This window comes from Purpureocillium takamizusanense, chromosome 8 (assembly GCF_022605165.1).
Source record: "Purpureocillium takamizusanense chromosome 8, complete sequence".
In the NCBI taxonomy this organism is placed as follows: Eukaryota; Fungi; Ascomycota; class Sordariomycetes; order Hypocreales; family Ophiocordycipitaceae; genus Purpureocillium; species Purpureocillium takamizusanense.
Window position 1 is genome coordinate 1,391,445 of NC_063075.1, and position 16,630 is coordinate 1,408,074.

A 16,630-nucleotide genomic window follows, 5' to 3' on the forward strand; every position below is an offset into this window, starting at 1 on the left:
TTCCCTCGCCTCGCCGATGCTTGTCACTTGTCGCTGCTACCACGCGCCGCTTTGCCGCCCCATTCCCGGCCGGCGTCAAGGTTGCGTCGCCGCCGGGAGGGGAGGATCCAGCATGATGGAATGAGGTCTTCGTAGTACTAGTATTGGCCGAGTCGCCTCCATCGCGCGAGTGAAGCTCGTCTTGATCCGTTCGTGGATCACGGACTGCCACCGTTGTGCTCTTCTCTAATATCGTAGCTGACAGAGGACACGGCGTCCTACTTTTAACGCCTGCCTCGACTTTCGCCGCCGTCACCTGCGTCCTCCCGCGATACCCGAACATACCGCCATCAGCCACCATGCCTATCGCGTTGTCGCCAACGACGCAGCCGCGCAACGGGCTCACCAAATTTACCAACTGCCGGCTCGTCAAGGGCGACCGGCTCGTCAACGAGGACCTCTGGGTCAGCTCGCAGACGGGCAAGATCATTCATAGCCAGGCCACCTTCTACGACGACCTCAACCTGCCCGATGCGACCATCGACCTTGGCGGGCGCATCGTCGCCCCGGGTATGATTGAATGCCAGCTCAACGGCGCCTTCGGTTTCAACTTTTCAACGCTGCTCGACGACATGTCGCAGTACGGCAAGAAAGTCAAGGAGGTCAACCGCTTGATGATCCAGACGGGCGTTACCTCATACATCCCCACCATCACCAGCCAGCGCCCTGAGCTGTATCAAAAGGTAGCATTTCCCGAAGGGACAACCCTGGCCAGGTCGCCCTGCGGCCCTGACCTTGATGGAGGGAGGGGGGGCAAGATGCTACCAAAGCCGTGGAACTCAGTCGCTGACACCACCTTCGCGCATGCAGGCACTTCCGTTCCTCGGCCCTTCGGGAAGCCGGCGTATTGCAGATGACGGGGCTGAATCGCTGGGCGCCCACTGCGAGGGTCCCTTCCTCAATCCGACCAAGAACGGCGTCCACAACGTCGACGTGCTCATCGAGGCCCAAGATTTCTCAGACATCGAGGCCTGCTATGGCGCCGAGAACCTCAGGCCGCAGACGCCCGGGGGCACGATACCCATCAAGATGGTCACGGCAGCGCCGGAGCGCGGGCAGATGATGAAGCTCATTCCCGAGCTGGCGTCCCGCGGCATCATCTACTCCATCGGCCACTCGGAGGCGACGTACGAGCAGGCGTCGTCGGCCGTGGGCCAGGGCGCCACCATGATCACGCACCTCTTCAACGCCATGCGTCCGTTGCACCACAGGAACCCAGGCATCTTCGGCGTCCTGGGCCTGGCCGAGAGCCTGCCCCGGCCCTACTTTGGCATTATTTCGGACGGTATTCATCTGCACCCTACGACCATCAAGATCGCCTTCAACGCGCACCCGGATGGCTTCATCCTCGTCACGGATGCCATGCACCTCGTCGGTCTGCCCGACGGTGCTTATCCGTGGACCAACGGCGAGCAAACGTGTAACATTATCAAGAAGGGCTCCACGCTGCTGCTCGAAGGCTCCGAAACGATTGCGGGCAGGTAAGTTCAAGCTTGCCCCCCTGATCCTTGTGCTACTAGCCGCATACAGGCAGGGTCGCTAACAACCGTGCAGCTCCATCACGCTCCTCGAGTGCGTCAACAACTTCCTGCAGTGGTCTGGAACCGACATTCCCCAGGCCCTCAAGGCCGTGACGGCGACGCCCGCGGCCATGCTGGGTTTCCAAGGCGTCAAGGGCACGCTCGACGCCGACGCCGATGCCGACCTCGTCATCTTCTCCGAGGACACATCCAACGGCTGCAGCCAGCTCGTCCTCGACGAGGTCTGGAAGTTTGGCACGAGGCTGTACCGCAGCGGCAAAATTGCCATGTGAAGTGCCGGCAGCAGAGAAGCATCCTTGATCGACCACAAACAAAACACAGATGCGGCGAAGCACTCGCGGAACCAATCACGTAGAATGTATGATCGCATGACGACTCTGACACGGCAGCAAGACGGGCTTGGTGCTTCCTTGATTTTTCACCACCATTATCATCTGATTAGCGGCGCATTTGCATGGGGCGGTCATCATCTTAGTAGTAAATACGGAGTATACCAGAGAGAAAAAAAAGGGGCGTCTAGGGCGCACGAGACGTGAAGGCCTTGGGGAACCATGTTCAATAGACAAGAGAGGCGTTCTTTTGGGGATATCCGAAGTTTGGAACATGGCTGAATAGTGAAGAGACATGTTGGCGCCACGGCTGCTGACGGCTCGCCTGGTGCGACGCGCCGGGGGTCCTTGGATCCTTGTTGGCTGGATGCGGGGAGATTTGCATGACTGCTTGCTCCTTGACGGTTCCAGGCGAGCCGCCAAGCCTCGTGCACTTCTAGAACTTGCCGGGCCGGCGCGTCAGACCATGGCAGGGCCGTCGGCGCTTACAACAATGTAATGTAGGTAGTACAAGCATGCACGCGCGGTGCGTATTACTGGGGGCTGATGCCGTGGCAGCTCTCGAACCGACCCGTGAAGACCAGGGGCGATGTGGAGGCGCGTCGACGGCTACTACGAAGTACGTACATGAATTGATTGCTCTTGAAAGTCCGGGGTAAGGGAAGCTCATCACGAGCGAGGGACGGTTTGCTGCAGGGAGGGCCCGGCAAATCAACAAGGAATCAGGGTCGACAGCGCGCCACGACGCATCGACCCCGGCATAGAGGACGGCTGGAGGCTCTGACGATGACCGCTTGCGGGTCATGGTGAAAGGCATGGAGGGTGTCTGACCGACCTCCCGGACGTCCGTCCAGCTTTCTCCAACGAAGACACGAACGTGGCAGCGGCGTCGACAGTTTGCGGGGAAGTGGATGATAGGCTGGTGGCGACCGCGAGGCTGGTGCCATGAGATAGCTTCCTGGGGCACCTTGGGGGTCGCATGGCCTCGTCGTGCGTCCAGCCGGTAGGAAGACGATGCTGGTTCGCGCTGGATGGGACGGCGGGGGACGACGCCTGGGCCCGTCCTGCCCGCGGCCGCCAACGCGCCGCCACCCTCATCATCCGCCATCCCGTCGTGATCCATGCCATGGCATCCAGCGTGCACCCACTATCCCGCCAATCTCTCCGCCTCCGCTCCGGCCGGCCATCTATCCATCCATCCGTCCATCCATCCAGCGACGGCGCGATATCTTGGCCTGCCTTATGGGCTGGGAGGGGGACAAGACCTGCGCTACCTTGCAATCACCTACCCCAACTAGCGACACCAACTTCGGTACTGGCTCTATCAGGCCCCTGCAATTTGGGGCGCCCCCCCTCCCCCTCCCCTCTTGGCGAAGTGGGCGGGCTTGATTTCTCTATCAGCGCGCGTGCCAGCGGGCAGGGTCGTCTTCTAGGGTTATGTAGAAATTGTGGGAGCGAGCGTCGGCAGCTCGTTCGTCCGCGGGAGCATTGTGCCAGGGCGTGCGCGCGTGTGTCGGGGTTCGTGAGCCCAGGCCCTTGGGCTTGGTGGCGTGACTGAGGTCCAGGCTCATGTTCAAGGTGTGCGCGTTGGATGGAAGTGCATAAAGTAAGGTAGGTAAACTGTAGGTTGGTACAATATGGTAAGGTAGGTGGTTTATTATACTGGCACTGGTGCAGTACAGTACATTTTCAGTGACAAGTCGTTACTTTAGTAGTACTAAGGTTGTTGGCATCCAATCTGCCCGCCCAGGTTTGGTAACGCCGTCGCCGTCGCCGCCGCCGTCGCCAACGCCCACCACCCACTTTCTCGTCTGCAGGTGACAGGAGGCCAGGGAAGAGCAATCCTCCTCCATCCTCCTTCCCCGTCCCCCTCCTCCTCCTCCTCCTCCTCCTCCTCCTCCTCCTCCCCCCCCGGCCGGCTGGCTGGCAGACAGGTGCAGGTGGCCACCCCCAGAGGCCTGCAGAAGCGCCACCGCCCGATTCCCCCTCCCTCCGCCCGAGCAGCCAATCCCCGGCCGGCGCCCGCCCCAGAGCGATGCGTCCATCCCCCCCCAGCGCAAAAGTGGCCCTATGCCTGTGCCAGCCTTAGCAGGTTAGCAGCCCGTCCTGGGGTGCGTGCTCTTCCACAATTCTGCGTCCACCCTGCCTGGAACCACAGAGAGGCTTCCGTCCATGTTCCATCCGTCCACTCAAGTCTCTGTCGACGACCTCCACATTTGCACCGTGCTGGACCGCACACTCGACTCTCTCCTCATCCAGCCAGCCAGCCAGCCCGACCCTTACCGTGACGCTTGCTTGACCCTACTTCATGCCACCAGACCAACCTGCCGCGATCGCATCGCTCCGCACCCCGATCCTCGGTACCTGATCCCGTCTCGCTGTCCTCTCATCGTCGTCGTCAAACCTCTTCGTCAGCCCTCAGCCGACGCCCAAGTGCCGAGTGTCAGCATTCGTTCTTTCGCACCCGCCGCCGCCGGCCCTCATCGACGTCTGCATCCTTCGCCCAACAGAGGACAACCCCCCTGCGCCTGCGATCGCTCCTGGCAGCAAACCGCCACTCCCGCCTCATACGTCCCCCGCGTGTGGTGTTGACGGCGGGCGGACAATGCCATGGCCACGTTCAACTCTATGCCGGCCATGTCAGCATCTGGCGCCGCGGACACCATGACCATGAACAACGGCAACGGCCAGCCCATGGCCATGGAGCACTTCGAGCAAGACCTCAACTTCGATGAGGCCCTCCTGTGAGTACCCCTCACTCGCCACCTCGTGCGAGCTAGCTACGAAGCGACTGGACCACATGGCTGACGCGCTTTCGTGAATTGTAGTGACGGCGGTGCCCTGGCTCCTCTTCCCTTTACCCCAGCATACGACTTTGACAATTTTGCGACGACATTTGAAGATCCCTTTGCCTATTCTGCGCGCGCTTTCGAAGCCCCTACGAACCATGATGCCGTCAATGAGGAGGCCTCACCCCAGGAGTTGGACAACAAGCTCCTAGGCTTCTCAGAACCAATCCGCAACGTCACCGTCGTCGACGATGCCGGCAACATTTCGGACACGCATCTGAGCGCTGAGCTCTACGGCATGTTTTTCGTGGCCGAGGATGTGTTTGGTGGCGAGACTACCGGCCGGCCGCTTGAACTGACCTGCTATCGGCGCAATCTCTGGCAGTGCTCCGGCCTGGTAACACTTCCCAGAGCCATATCCCATGTAGTAGATGAACAGGGCCGCCAGTTTCCGATATTCGAGCTGTCTGCGTCCATCACAGCTGTGGAGTCCATCGAGGGCAAGCCGACAGAGATCATCTCGATACCCTGGAAGAGTGCCAATCCTCAGGGTGGTGAGGAGGCCAAGGTCGCCTCGGCCCCGCCCCATGTCCCTTTGGATCTGACTGCGGCGCAAGAAATCGATGCTACTCGTCTGTCCCTGCCTGTGGCTTGGAAGCGACTGCAATTCAAGCATGCTACTGCCAACAATGGCCGGCGGAAGGGCCTGCAGCAACATTACGTGGTCCAGATTAATCTTCTCGGCAAGACTAAAACTGGCGAGATCATCAAGATTGCCGAGATTCAGTCCGGACCTGTCATTGTCCGCGGTCGGAGTCCGCGCAATTTTGACAGCAGGAGAGATGTGCCACTAACAGGCGAGAAGCGCTTGGAGCGAAAGAACACGGCGAGTTCGGACAACGCTAACCTCAAGATGGAACGGGAAAATCTGCAGGCAACCATGCAGAGATATCAGTCTATGGGTGGTGTCTCGGTATGCCGTGTCCTCTATTAGGGTTGAGAGGCTCGTGAAGGCTGACCGTTGCAGACCCCTGTGGAATGGACAAATCCTCAGCCGATACCGCAACCGAGCCCGACTGCTCATCCCGCCAAGAGGATGGCCGTCTCCCCCACCGTTGCGAGGCCGCCTGTTCCAGCCTGGTCAGGGGATGGCAATGGACACATCAACGGCAAGACAGGCCAGGTTGGCGGGCAGCCTCACCGCGGTTCGGTGAGCCGGCAGAGCAACACCGTGCCGATCAATCTCTCACTCTCGGAGGACGAGAAGAGCCCGAACCGGTCGAGCGCCGAGTTACAAAGCCCGCAAATGGGTAAGGCTGCCCCGGTGGCAGGCGTGAACGCTGGCAACAGCCCTGCGGACGATCCCGACCCTCTGTACGAATACTTTCCTCTCACGGTGGACGACTGGTAAGCTAGCTCGACGAGGACATGTCATGGTCGGACATGAGCTGATTGTAGCAGGATGCCCCCGGTTGACGCGGTGTACCGGCCACACGTTGTTCATCACACGATTGTGCCGCCAGAGATTAAGGCGCAGCAGGTGCAAAGCAAGGCGAAACGCTACTTTGCGGCCGATTAACGACTCACGACACGCGGGACGAGTGACATAAGCCCCTACGGCTACCAGCCCGAGAAGCTGTGATGTGCATGGCAGTCACAGACCTTGGTGGCCGTACTGTAACATATTGCGTGGCCTTGTGCGATCTGTGCCAAGTCTCACGCGGGCCGTTTATTCGAGACGATGGCACGGCTGGGCGGAGCACTGCGACAAGAGCATGCCGCATTATACCCAGGGAAAGTTTTGGATTTCTTTCATCTTCTCTTCTTCACCTTGGTGTTTTCAGCTTCATATTTTGGGTACGAGGGTTGTCGTTGTAAAATTGGCAAGGGGATAAAGACGGTTCACTCGCTCCACGCTACGATGTTCTCTAGATAGTACCTGTACCCCCGCAAACGAGGGCGGCGGCATCACGAAAGATCTTGACACGTTGATTGTGTTCCCACATGTGATGCCAACAAAGCTGCCTGTTTAGAGTGACGGCTACTCGGGACATGTACTTAGGTAAGCCTGCAGGAGGCCGCACACGTCTTGTGTTTGGTTTGGGCTCTGACAGAGCACAGCTCAACTCCGCATCCGTTGGTATAAACAGTCGCGGGCCGGGCGACGGGCGGGCTTGGACGAAATTTATCTCTCGCTGTCTGCCTACACCAGACAGACACCTTTTCGACTCGTCTGCGCCAGCCCCGCAATAACTCATCGAACCGCTGCCTCGTCAAGCATGGAACACGCCAACAGCTCTTCAGACGTAGAAGAGTCGAGCAATGGAGGGATGCTCGGCGATTCGATGTTTCATGCTTCGCAAACGAGGAATATGAGCGCTGATGAGTCGGCATCGCTGGCCCGGAAGCTGTACAACGAGGGGAGACCGGTGTTTACTCGCGAGATGTTCGAGGATGCGCAACGGCAGATCGATGAGCTCAAGTCGGGCCCCGCCCCACACTTCACGATGCTTTCTGTCATTGGCATGGACGGCAAGCGATACCCAAACCCATGGGGGACCTGTGTCATCGACGACGAAGGCGACGTTTAGTGAGAAGCCCTCCCGAACGGGGCGATCCGGAGGCCTAGTGGCGGAGGTGGAGGAACGAGTTGAAAGCTGAAGCTGAAGCTGACGTGATGTGCCGTGTCGTGCCGGTGGGTGCTAGCGATGTGCCGGTGATGCGCTTCACCCACATCAATTCCTTGGCCTTTGAGCCAGATCCGCGTCCGAATGAGCACCATCTCAGGACCACCCCGACCCCCATCAACATCTGTACGGCCTCGAGGCGCAACCCCTATCTACAAGAGGCCAGGAACGCCACCGTGGCGCAAGTAGCTGCAGGATGGAGCTCGCGCATCGAAGAGTTTCTCCGCACCGAGACGTGGCGGAGGATCGAGGCCATCTTCAATGGTCCTCCTCAGGTCCTGCAGCGGCTCAGCCGCATCGACAAGATCGTGGGGTTCGGGCTCGGGAACCTGACGACGTCCGCCGTGGGGCGCGAGGGGGAGAGACCGGAGGAAGAGGGAGAAGGCTTCAGGGAAAGGCGGTCCTGCATGCAGCACGCGCTGTTGGTCTCGCTCGCGGACCTCTTGGAGGCGCGGACGGGCAGTCGGGTGCGGCGCGTCGTGCAGGAGCCCGCGTATCTCGACACGTGCAAGGGGGCGCTCAGCGGCCGGGGCGTTGAGGTCGTGGAGCGGGACGACGGCTTCCTGCTCGTCGACGAGCGGACGCTAGTCTTCGCTGTGAGCTGCAACGTGCCCGTGAGGCAGATCGTGGCGGACCTGGCGCGCCCGGTGGGGATGATATGGGATCGCGTCGAGCCCGAGGATAAATCCCCCCCTGAATGGGAAGAGAACGAGGACGGAGGCTTGGTAAGGTGAGTTACCTGATCCCCCCCCCCTTCCCCCCCTTTTCGTCTCTCAATGCCCCTCATTTGGGCTGTTGCTCCCGCCGCGTAAGTATGAAGCCAGACAAGGCCTGGACTGACCTTGGTTGGGGCCCCGGCAGTCCATATACGACTGACTATGCGTCGTCGAGGGTCTGCGAGATGGTCCAGGAGTACACGGAGCACCTGCTACCAGAGGAGGACGCCGACTTCTTGGGCCATGTAGGGGTCTACGTCCGGAAGGAAGTAAGCTGAAGCGCGGGAGCTGTTGGCTACATTGCATCGACACCCTCCCCTCCTCCCAGGGGGGCAGACATTGAGTAATCGGAGTTGAAGTGTAGTGCCGGGGGGGATGCCCATGGGAGCTACTACTACTACTACTGCTACTGCTACCTCCTTGCATCAAGAATAGATAAACCCTGGGACTGGGGTATAATACGCGCGCACGTCACGCAGCGTTCCGCCGATGCATCGAATATTGAGTGAAACACGCAACGTTGACGACGGAGAGTTTTGGACCCTGACAAAGTGACCGGTGAGGAGACCGTTAAGCGTAACCCCTACCCCCCCTTTGTCCCTCTGGGAGAATTAGACGGTTGCCCGCCGTCAAACAAACTTGACAACGTGCCACATCCACAAGACGATATCAACCGACGGCTCGGCACTTCGCAACCGTAATACGTCAGCGCCGAGCGGGGACCATATAACACACCGATGCAAAGACGCCACCCCCCTTTTTCCTTCCCTCATCTGAATCGTTGCATCTAGGCACTTCTTGATCGACCATGAGAGCCGCAGGAGCCGCACCACTCACCAAGGTAACTAACTAACCTGGCCTGTGCGGATACACTTCCGATAGGGGAAGGAAGCAGCAAAGCCGCGTCGAGTGGTTCCCTTTGCAGTCGTGGCGATGTTTACGAAGCAACTAGTTAGCGGCTAGTAGCGCTACGCATAAGGTATGCATGCACTCGCCAATCGCACCCTATAGCAGCTGACAGTCTCAAAGTCGACGAGTGGCCTCCGACCGTCCCCAAACGCCCCCTCTACCCTCTCTACTGATGGCCCGCCGGGGAATGGGCGGAGAGAGCGAGACAAAGAGAGGACCAGAACCGAAGAAAGAAAGCTAAAGCGGGGAACAGGGGTTGCTATGCGGCCCGGGCGCGCCCGCGCCGCGCCGCGCGCGCACGAGAACGTACCGGCAGATGGGGACCCTCGTGGGCAGTGAGAGAGAAAGAGAGAGGTCAACGTTCGTACGTAACGTCGCAGCGACGTGCCCGCCTGCCCTGTGCCCACAGGCGGTAGGAAGAGTTGCGTCTCTCCACCCCGGTTCTTGTTCCTTTGTGCCGTGCTGTCTTTGTGAAACTTCCCGCGTGGGTGAAGGGTGATGGCCTTGGGGGACGGGTCGGAAACCAGGAGCCAGACGGACTTTTGTGCGGGATGCGTACCTACATTCCGTACGTACGTACAGTACAGTTACAGTAGCAGACAGGGACACAATTTTTGTGTTGGCTCTTTTGCCTCTCTTCCACGGCTAGCGGCGCCACCCCTCGAACAGATCATCTACATAGTGGTGCATATATTTGTTACGTCCACATTCTTGCGTGGCCAGGTGAGGCAAAATTGGAACATTTAGTCTGGGGCGCTACACGGCTGGCCAAGTTGCCGCCCGAATGGCGCCGACGGATATATGCGCCGAGACTCTTGTCAGATGCAACCATGGCGATCAGGGAGCTAGTAGTAGCAAAAACGCGACCGTCAATCACCTGCATCATCATGAAGAACCGGAAACACGGTCTTGTACGTAGTTTTGGAGATAATTCGATGCTACTTCTACTACCTAATTTTGGTGCGTACCTTAACCCAACTGGTATCTAATTCGAAAAGCCGTCGAAGGACTCATAATACTGTTTCTACGTGTAGCCAACCGGGCCTGAGCCTGAAAAAGATGGGAAAATAATTGATAATGAAACAAATCCGCATAGAAAGCAAAAACTCCGGGAAAAAAAACATAGCCCCCTTTGGCTCAGATGCTTTGTCATAATGAGAACAATCCCCGGGGAAAAAAGAACAGCCCCCATTCTTGCTCGTCGTGAATCGGCCGCCAACTTAGGCGCTGATGGCGTTTTGTCGGGCAGCCTGCTGCTCCGGGTTGGGCGTCAGGCGCTTGTGCAGGTTCGGCTCGGGGATGCGGGACGCCATGCGGTCCGGGACCAGCTCCGGGGAGACGGAGCGGATGGGGTACTCGGCGGCCGGGGTCGCGCGGAGGAGACGCGACGTGGTGGGCTGCGGGGAGTGGATGGTGGGCGAGTTGACCTCGTCGACCTTGGTCTGCGGGATGGGGCCGTTGCCGGTGCGGACCTTGGACGGCAGGATCTGCTCGAAGCCGGCCTCGCGGGCCACCTTTTCGATGCTCTTGAAGTACTGCGGGAGAGTGAGGCGCCGTGTCAGTTCAACGTTGCCAGCAGGCATGTATGTGTGTGTATGTGTGTGTGTGTAAGTGAGCGCCGGGTTCGAGTCTCAAGACACACTCACCTTGACCGTCTTGACCTGGAGCTCCAGGGTCGCGTCCTCGTCGGACACAATCATGGGGTGAGGGTGCAGCTGGAGGCTGGACAGAGTCCACATGTGGTTGACACCCTGCTCGATGCAGCGCTGGAGGGCGAGCGACTTGCGCTGGCCGAGGATGATGACGACGACCTCGCGGGCCTCGAGGACGGTCTGGACGCCGACCGTCAGGGCCATGCGCGGCACCTTGTCGATGTCGCCGTCAAAGAAGCGCGAGTTGGCGAGGATGGTGTCGTAGGCCAGCGTCTTGACGCGGGTGCGGCTGGCCAGGGAGGAGCCCGGCTCGTTGAAGGCGATGTGCCCGTCCTCACCGATGCCGGCCAGGAACAGGTCGATGCCGCCGTGGTGCTTGATGGCGTCCTCGTAGGCGACGCACTCGGCCTCGAGGTTGGGCGCGTTGCCGTTGAGGATGTGGACGTTGGACGGGTGGATGTTGACGTGGGAGAAGAAGTGCTTCCACATGAAGGAGTGGTACGACTCTGGGTGGTCGCGGGGGATGCCGACGTACTCGTCCATGTTGAACGTGACGACATTTTCAAACGAGATCTGTTGTAAGAGGAGAGAGAGAGAGAGAAGAGCCAGTCAGTTTTGCGCCACAAGTCGCAAGGGAGAAAAATAAGATACAATGAAAGAGGGGGTGGGGGATCCTGCAACTCACCTCGCCCGCCTTGTACTTCTCGACGAGGATCTTGTAGACGCCCTGGGGGCTCGAGCCCGTGGGCAGGCCGAGGACGAAGGGGTTCTCGGGAGTAGGGTTGAAGGCGCGGATGCGGTCAACGATGTAGCTGGCCACGTAGGCGCTCGCCTTGCTGGCGTCGTCGCGAATGATCAAGCGCATTGTAACGGCGAGAGGAAGAGGTGTGAGGCGCGTGGGTGTGTGGTGTGGGTGAGGGTGAGGGTGAGGATAATGATGTAAGTGGGCGCGCGTTCGCAGGATGAGGCGGCGAGAGATGCTGGCGCAGGAGAAGGTATGTGTGTGCGAGGGCACAAGCCTGCAACAACAAAAAAGGATCAAGAAAAGAAAAGCGTGCAGGATACTATAATTTGGGCAGAGGAGCTTGAGGTGAAGGGGAGGAGGAGGAAGAGAGAGCGAGGGCAAGGTTGTATGGGAAAAAAGGTTTATGGGCGAGCCGGCAAAGTATGGCAAAGCCGGCCGGAGCTTCCACTTGGGTAACGGGCAAGGGAAGCTTGACGGCGGGCGGGCGGGACGGGGACGTCGGGGCGCCACTGATGGAGAGAGAGGCGAACCCTGTGTTGCAACTGCGGGTACTCGTAGGAACTTGGTACATGGACTCATGGAGCACCGGGCCGCAAAGGCACTACGAACGTTAGTATAGTAGTAGCACTGGAGCAGAGGAGACTCAGATCAGAGTGGTAGTAGTAGTAGTACTGTTAGTAGTAGTACGTACGTGGCAGCAACCTCATCAGCAGGAGGGAGACATGCAGCCGCCCCTCCTCCACTTCATCACTGCCATGCCATATACTGACACCATGCCCAGGTACCTTACCTTACCAGACAGAACATACCAGGCCAGGCCAGGCCAGGCCAGGCCATTCGGGGCCATGGGAGGAATAAGACGATTCCTTCCAGTGGGCGTGGCGAGGTGGGATGACCGCCGGATGGGATCAACCGTCGTACGAGCCTTTGATGCTGCTGCTGCTGCTGCTGCTGCTGCTGCTGCTGCTGCCAGCCTGCCTCCAGGGATGCTTCACCTTCCATGCTCTCCTTCGGCTGTCTTGCGCTCTGCGCGTCCAGTGGCAGCAGTGCCAGAGGGCCCGGGTGCAGGCCTCGAGCCGCGACTGGCCACAGGGCACCTCAGTTTTGTTACCGAGCCATGAGGCCACTCCTCTGCGTGGAGCGTTTGCCACCTACTAACTTTGGTAGTAAGATGCAGTAAGTACTGCTACTACTACTGCTACTGCCTGCTACAACGTCGACCAAGCGCCGGCACTGCTGCTGCACCTGCTACGACGGGAGAAAACCAATCTTAAGCGCTCTAGGGCGGCGACGGCGGGCCATACGCTGAATCATGGGGAGGGGGGCGGGTAGTCGTGGTGGTGGTGGTAGCAGTGGTAGTGGTTGCGCGCGGTGCTGTTGCTGGTGTCATCATCCATCGTCTCGCCTGGTGGAGTTGTGTGTGGTGGTGGTGGTGGGCCGAACATTGATGGGACTGGAGTCGACCTCGACCCAAGAAGAACCTCCCAGGAGCGGCGGATGGAACGTCACTGCATGTGCCCGCACCAGCAACCCCGCTGTCCGCTTGTGGGGGAGCCGGGGGGGGGGGGGGCGCGGACAGGCTGACGGGCCTCTGTCCGGCTGGGCGCCTGAGAGGGGTGTCTAGCAGCAGCCCCCCAGCCAGCCAGCCAGCCGGGCCTGGGCATGCTTCCAGGCTTCTCCAACAGGTGGTGGTGGTGGCGGCGGCAGTGGAGGAGGATGGCATCCACATGGAAGGCATGGAAGGAAAATATTGGAGACATCCATCCATCCCCAACCATCCATCCATTTTGGGGTGCCGGTGCCACTCCGGGCGTGGGTCCTGCGCGCTTCGTCCGGGCTGGGGCTGCAGGTTTGTTGGTGCTCCGGTGCCCCCAGACCCAGCACAGGGAGATACCTGTCTGTAGAGGAGGCTCGGGGGGGCAGATGGAGGGTCGCTGTCCGGAGGCGCATCCACCGAGATTCGCCGGATCAAGGCCGGGCCAAAACGTTGCTCCCGGAACAAGCAGCGAGGTGGCGGGCTGCACATTTGCAGCGCCTGGTACTGCCACACTTTGCATGGCCCGTAGTTGGAGGTAGGCACTTTATATCGTACGTCTTGCAGTAGGTGCAGTGCTTTTGTTGTCCCTTTGTGCTGTCACTCACACGCGCAGTGCTCATCAATCCTGAAAGCAATGTGCCAACTGCCTGCCGCAGGTAGTAGTAGTAGCACTGGCATACTACCAGGCATAGTACTAGGTAGGCACCTAAAATAGTACCCTTATATAAGTTATAGGTGGTTACTTGTAGGTAACCTACTTGGAACGGTCAGCGCTACACTGAGCCACTACACGTGCCAGACGTTTGGTGGTGTCATCGGGTGGCTACAACGCCTCCTTGAGAGGCAACCTTGAAGTTGACACAGCTTTGAGGTCATCGCCGTGGTCATTCCCGGGGTACCTGGACCAACCAATGCATCATGGTGATACAGCAGATCCGACCTGGTGTCACACGCAAACCATGGGCAGGGCAGACGAAGCACATGACCACGGGCCGCAAGCTGCGATTGGTGCGACGCCAGAGGCCGCGTTTGTTCCCATCAAACACACGTAATGGCTCGCGCACTTTGGCGCAGCTCACACACAGGTATACATACGCAGGTCTGTATCGACGGCACCTTCAGCGCAAAAAAAAATCCGTCGCTCTCTCGATAACAGCCCATCGTCGATTTCGCGCGTCTGGCCGGCACTTGGCCGACGCAACGGTCGTATCCCCTGCCCCTGGGGATTTTGTGAGTTCGGCCAGAGACCAACGTCGCCCTGCGTGTCTCAAACGTCGCAAGAACGCGCAGATCCAGCCAGGTGCCTGCCCTGCCCCACTGGCACCGAAGCACCGGAGGCGCAAACCGATGCCCGAACAGACGCCGGGCCTGGGTTGCACGGGGTCTGATTCTGACGCAACCTGACCGGCACCGCGGCCGGTGTTTGGTCCCTCGCCGTCGCCGACGCTGTCGCCACGGGCGCCGCGCCGCAGAACCGCCAGCCAGCCTGCACAAGCAACGCGACGTCGTGCCGCCCCGATGGCATGTTTTGCTTCGCGCGGGTCGTGGTAGTATCATCTTTCTCCATGATCCTGCCTTCGTCGCCTTTGTAGTAGCAGTAGCATTGCCACGGTCCCGCTGCCGGGTCTCGGTGGTTCGCAGGATCGTGCTTCGAAGCTGAGGGACGGGATGGGACGGGACACCATCCAGGTATCACGCATAGGTAGTATACCTGTCCTGGAGCCTGTCTTTTGCGCATGAAATGGCGCGGTTTGAGCAACGGCGAGGAAGGGGTGCGACTTATGAATCCGGCAGATGCATTAATTCTCCTTGCACCGGCGATGCGGCGTCAGGGATTATCAGATGCACCCGCGTGACGCACTACAGACCGGCGAGCTAACTAACATGGGTGATTCAAGGAAAGCAGATGCCAAACAAAACGCCATGACCATCTTGTGTCGCGTCAGCAACAAGATGGAAGTCTGCTTGAGATGGATCCCCCACCTTAGACGCCAGCGGATGCGCCCCCAAACCCCCCCAACGTGGAACGTGGGACGTGGGACGTGGGACGCGGAGGAGATGCCAATGTCTCGCGAGTCTACCTTGCATACGCACTCTTATACCCCCACGTTGCGCGGTCCCATGGTTCAAGGACCAACCGAGTGCATGGCAATGTCTTGGCCAGGCCTGTTGACCGAGGCGCGAGGGATGCTTCGCGAAGGGTCTGCTTCGATTGGGTTCGTGAGGCGGGCATCAAGCCACCATCGCGATCCGTGGTGCGAGCACGAATAAGAAGCATGTACTTCGTATGCACCAAGTACGTACAGTACGTACGACACTACGGCAGCTCGGGTTGACCAAGGGGTGGACGGGGCTGGGCGTCGATCAGGTCACCCGAGTGGCTACGGGCACCAGTGGTTGCAGTTGAGGCTCGCCGACGTTGAAGATGCTGATGTTGGGCAAGGCGGTGGTGCATCGCGACTTACATGACGAACCGGTTCGGGAGTCGGGACAGCGCCGGGAGAGGGGAGGGGCAGGGCGTGCAACGGCCCCGCGGCGTGCCGTGGTGGCGGACGGGATGGCAGGCATCGCCTCCTCAGCAGCAGGAGAGCATGAGACACCCTGCTGGCCTTGGGGGGCTAAGTTATTAGGTGTGCCTCCTCTTCGGGCACCCCGTATCGACTGATTCGGTTGATTGTTTGGTTGCTCGGGCTGATCGACTGACTGTTGGTGTCTGCTCCAGCTGCAAGCAAGCAAGCAAGCATGCTCGCTCGCTAGGCTGGGCTGGGCTGGGCTGGGCTGGCTGGGCTGGGCGCGCGCCGCCGACAAAAAGATGGAATGACGAACCTGGCGAACCCAGCGAGCTGGGATTTGCGCTTCGTTGGGAGTCGGACGCATCTGGCCGGGGCAGAACGAACGACATGGGGTGGATGACTGGCGTGGATGCCAGCAGTTGCAGTGGCTGCAGTTGCAGTGGCTGCAGTGCTCGTGCTTGGCTGCACGTAGTATAATGGAAAGTTACTGCACTGTACAGTATGACTGCACGTCCCCTGGGAAGGTGCGGAGGCCATCCCGCTGGCCCCGGTCCGTCACTTCCAGGCAGGCGCCAAATGAGGGAAGGAGCTCCACAAGCTGCCACCTCTGCGACATGGCAACGTTACAGCCCCAGATTTTGCATCGACCCTTTGGTTTTTTTCCTGCGCATCACTTGCGCAAATCACCGACTGACGGTACCTCGTGCTCGCCAAAACTGCTGCGGTGCGGCCAAAGAATCTCTCGTCCCGTCCGTGCAGCAGCCCAGCACGAGTGGCACGGCAGTCCAGCGCCGCCGCTGCTACACCCACCGCCGTCCCTCACCGATCCATGCTACTTGCGCAGCCCATTGAATGAACCCCCCCCTCCCCTTGTGCCTGCAGCGCCGCCGCTGCCGCCCCTTAGATCCCCCTTCTAGCCCTACTAGACCGTCCCTATTGGCTCCGCCTGACCTGGCATCCCAAATCCATCTGCAACGCCTGAGAACAAGGTTGTGGTACCCCATTTCGCAGTCGCAGACGTCTCCCCACAGCGAGCCTTCATCGACGTTCGCATCACCGCGGGGTACGAGACGAGCAAGGGAGGCAGAGTATGAACTCACTCGCTTCTTCTGTGCGCACGTGCAAAGCACCTTGAAACGTTCCTCTTCCCTTTGTAGGTACGAGACGTACGTA

General features: G+C 59.7%; 5 protein-coding genes across 5 annotated transcripts; 4 read left to right on the forward strand and 1 right to left on the reverse strand.

The window, feature by feature from the left end:
• Window positions 1-155: 155 nt before the first annotated feature.
• On the forward strand, window positions 156-2,451 carry NAG2_2 (N-acetylglucosamine-6-phosphate deacetylase). Its single transcript, XM_047990075.1, has 3 exons — window positions 156-722; window positions 850-1,520; window positions 1,594-2,451. Exons 1-3 carry the CDS (start codon window positions 339-341, stop codon window positions 1,850-1,852), a joined length of 1,314 nt encoding a protein of 437 aa, XP_047846081.1. The 5' UTR covers window positions 156-338; the 3' UTR covers window positions 1,853-2,451.
• A 2,068-nt stretch (window positions 2,452-4,519) lies between these two features.
• Window positions 4,520-6,277, forward strand: JDV02_008473 (uncharacterized protein; the record flags this gene model as incomplete). Its single annotated transcript, XM_047990076.1, has 4 exons — window positions 4,520-4,653; window positions 4,738-5,671; window positions 5,726-6,105; window positions 6,160-6,277. 4 exons carry the CDS (start codon window positions 4,520-4,522, stop codon window positions 6,275-6,277), a joined length of 1,566 nt encoding a protein of 521 aa, XP_047846082.1.
• A 473-nt stretch (window positions 6,278-6,750) lies between these two features.
• JDV02_008474 (uncharacterized protein) lies at window positions 6,751-7,289 on the forward strand (the record flags this gene model as incomplete). Its single annotated transcript, XM_047990077.1, has 2 exons — window positions 6,751-6,760; window positions 6,820-7,289. 2 exons carry the CDS (start codon window positions 6,751-6,753, stop codon window positions 7,287-7,289), a joined length of 480 nt encoding a protein of 159 aa, XP_047846083.1.
• A 128-nt stretch (window positions 7,290-7,417) lies between these two features.
• Window positions 7,418-8,379, forward strand: JDV02_008475 (uncharacterized protein; the record flags this gene model as incomplete). Its single annotated transcript, XM_047990078.1, has 2 exons — window positions 7,418-8,115; window positions 8,247-8,379. 2 exons carry the CDS (start codon window positions 7,418-7,420, stop codon window positions 8,377-8,379), a joined length of 831 nt encoding a protein of 276 aa, XP_047846084.1.
• A 1,535-nt stretch (window positions 8,380-9,914) lies between these two features.
• Window positions 9,915-11,817, reverse strand: NAG1 (Glucosamine-6-phosphate deaminase). Its single transcript, XM_047990079.1, has 3 exons — window positions 11,348-11,817; window positions 10,657-11,235; window positions 9,915-10,545 (listed from the first exon to the last, which is right to left on the reverse strand). The coding sequence occupies exons 1-3, from the start codon at window positions 11,525-11,527 to the stop codon at window positions 10,231-10,233; spliced, it is 1,074 nt and encodes a 357-aa protein (XP_047846085.1). The 5' UTR covers window positions 11,528-11,817; the 3' UTR covers window positions 9,915-10,230.
• Window positions 11,818-16,630: the final 4,813 nt, after the last annotated feature.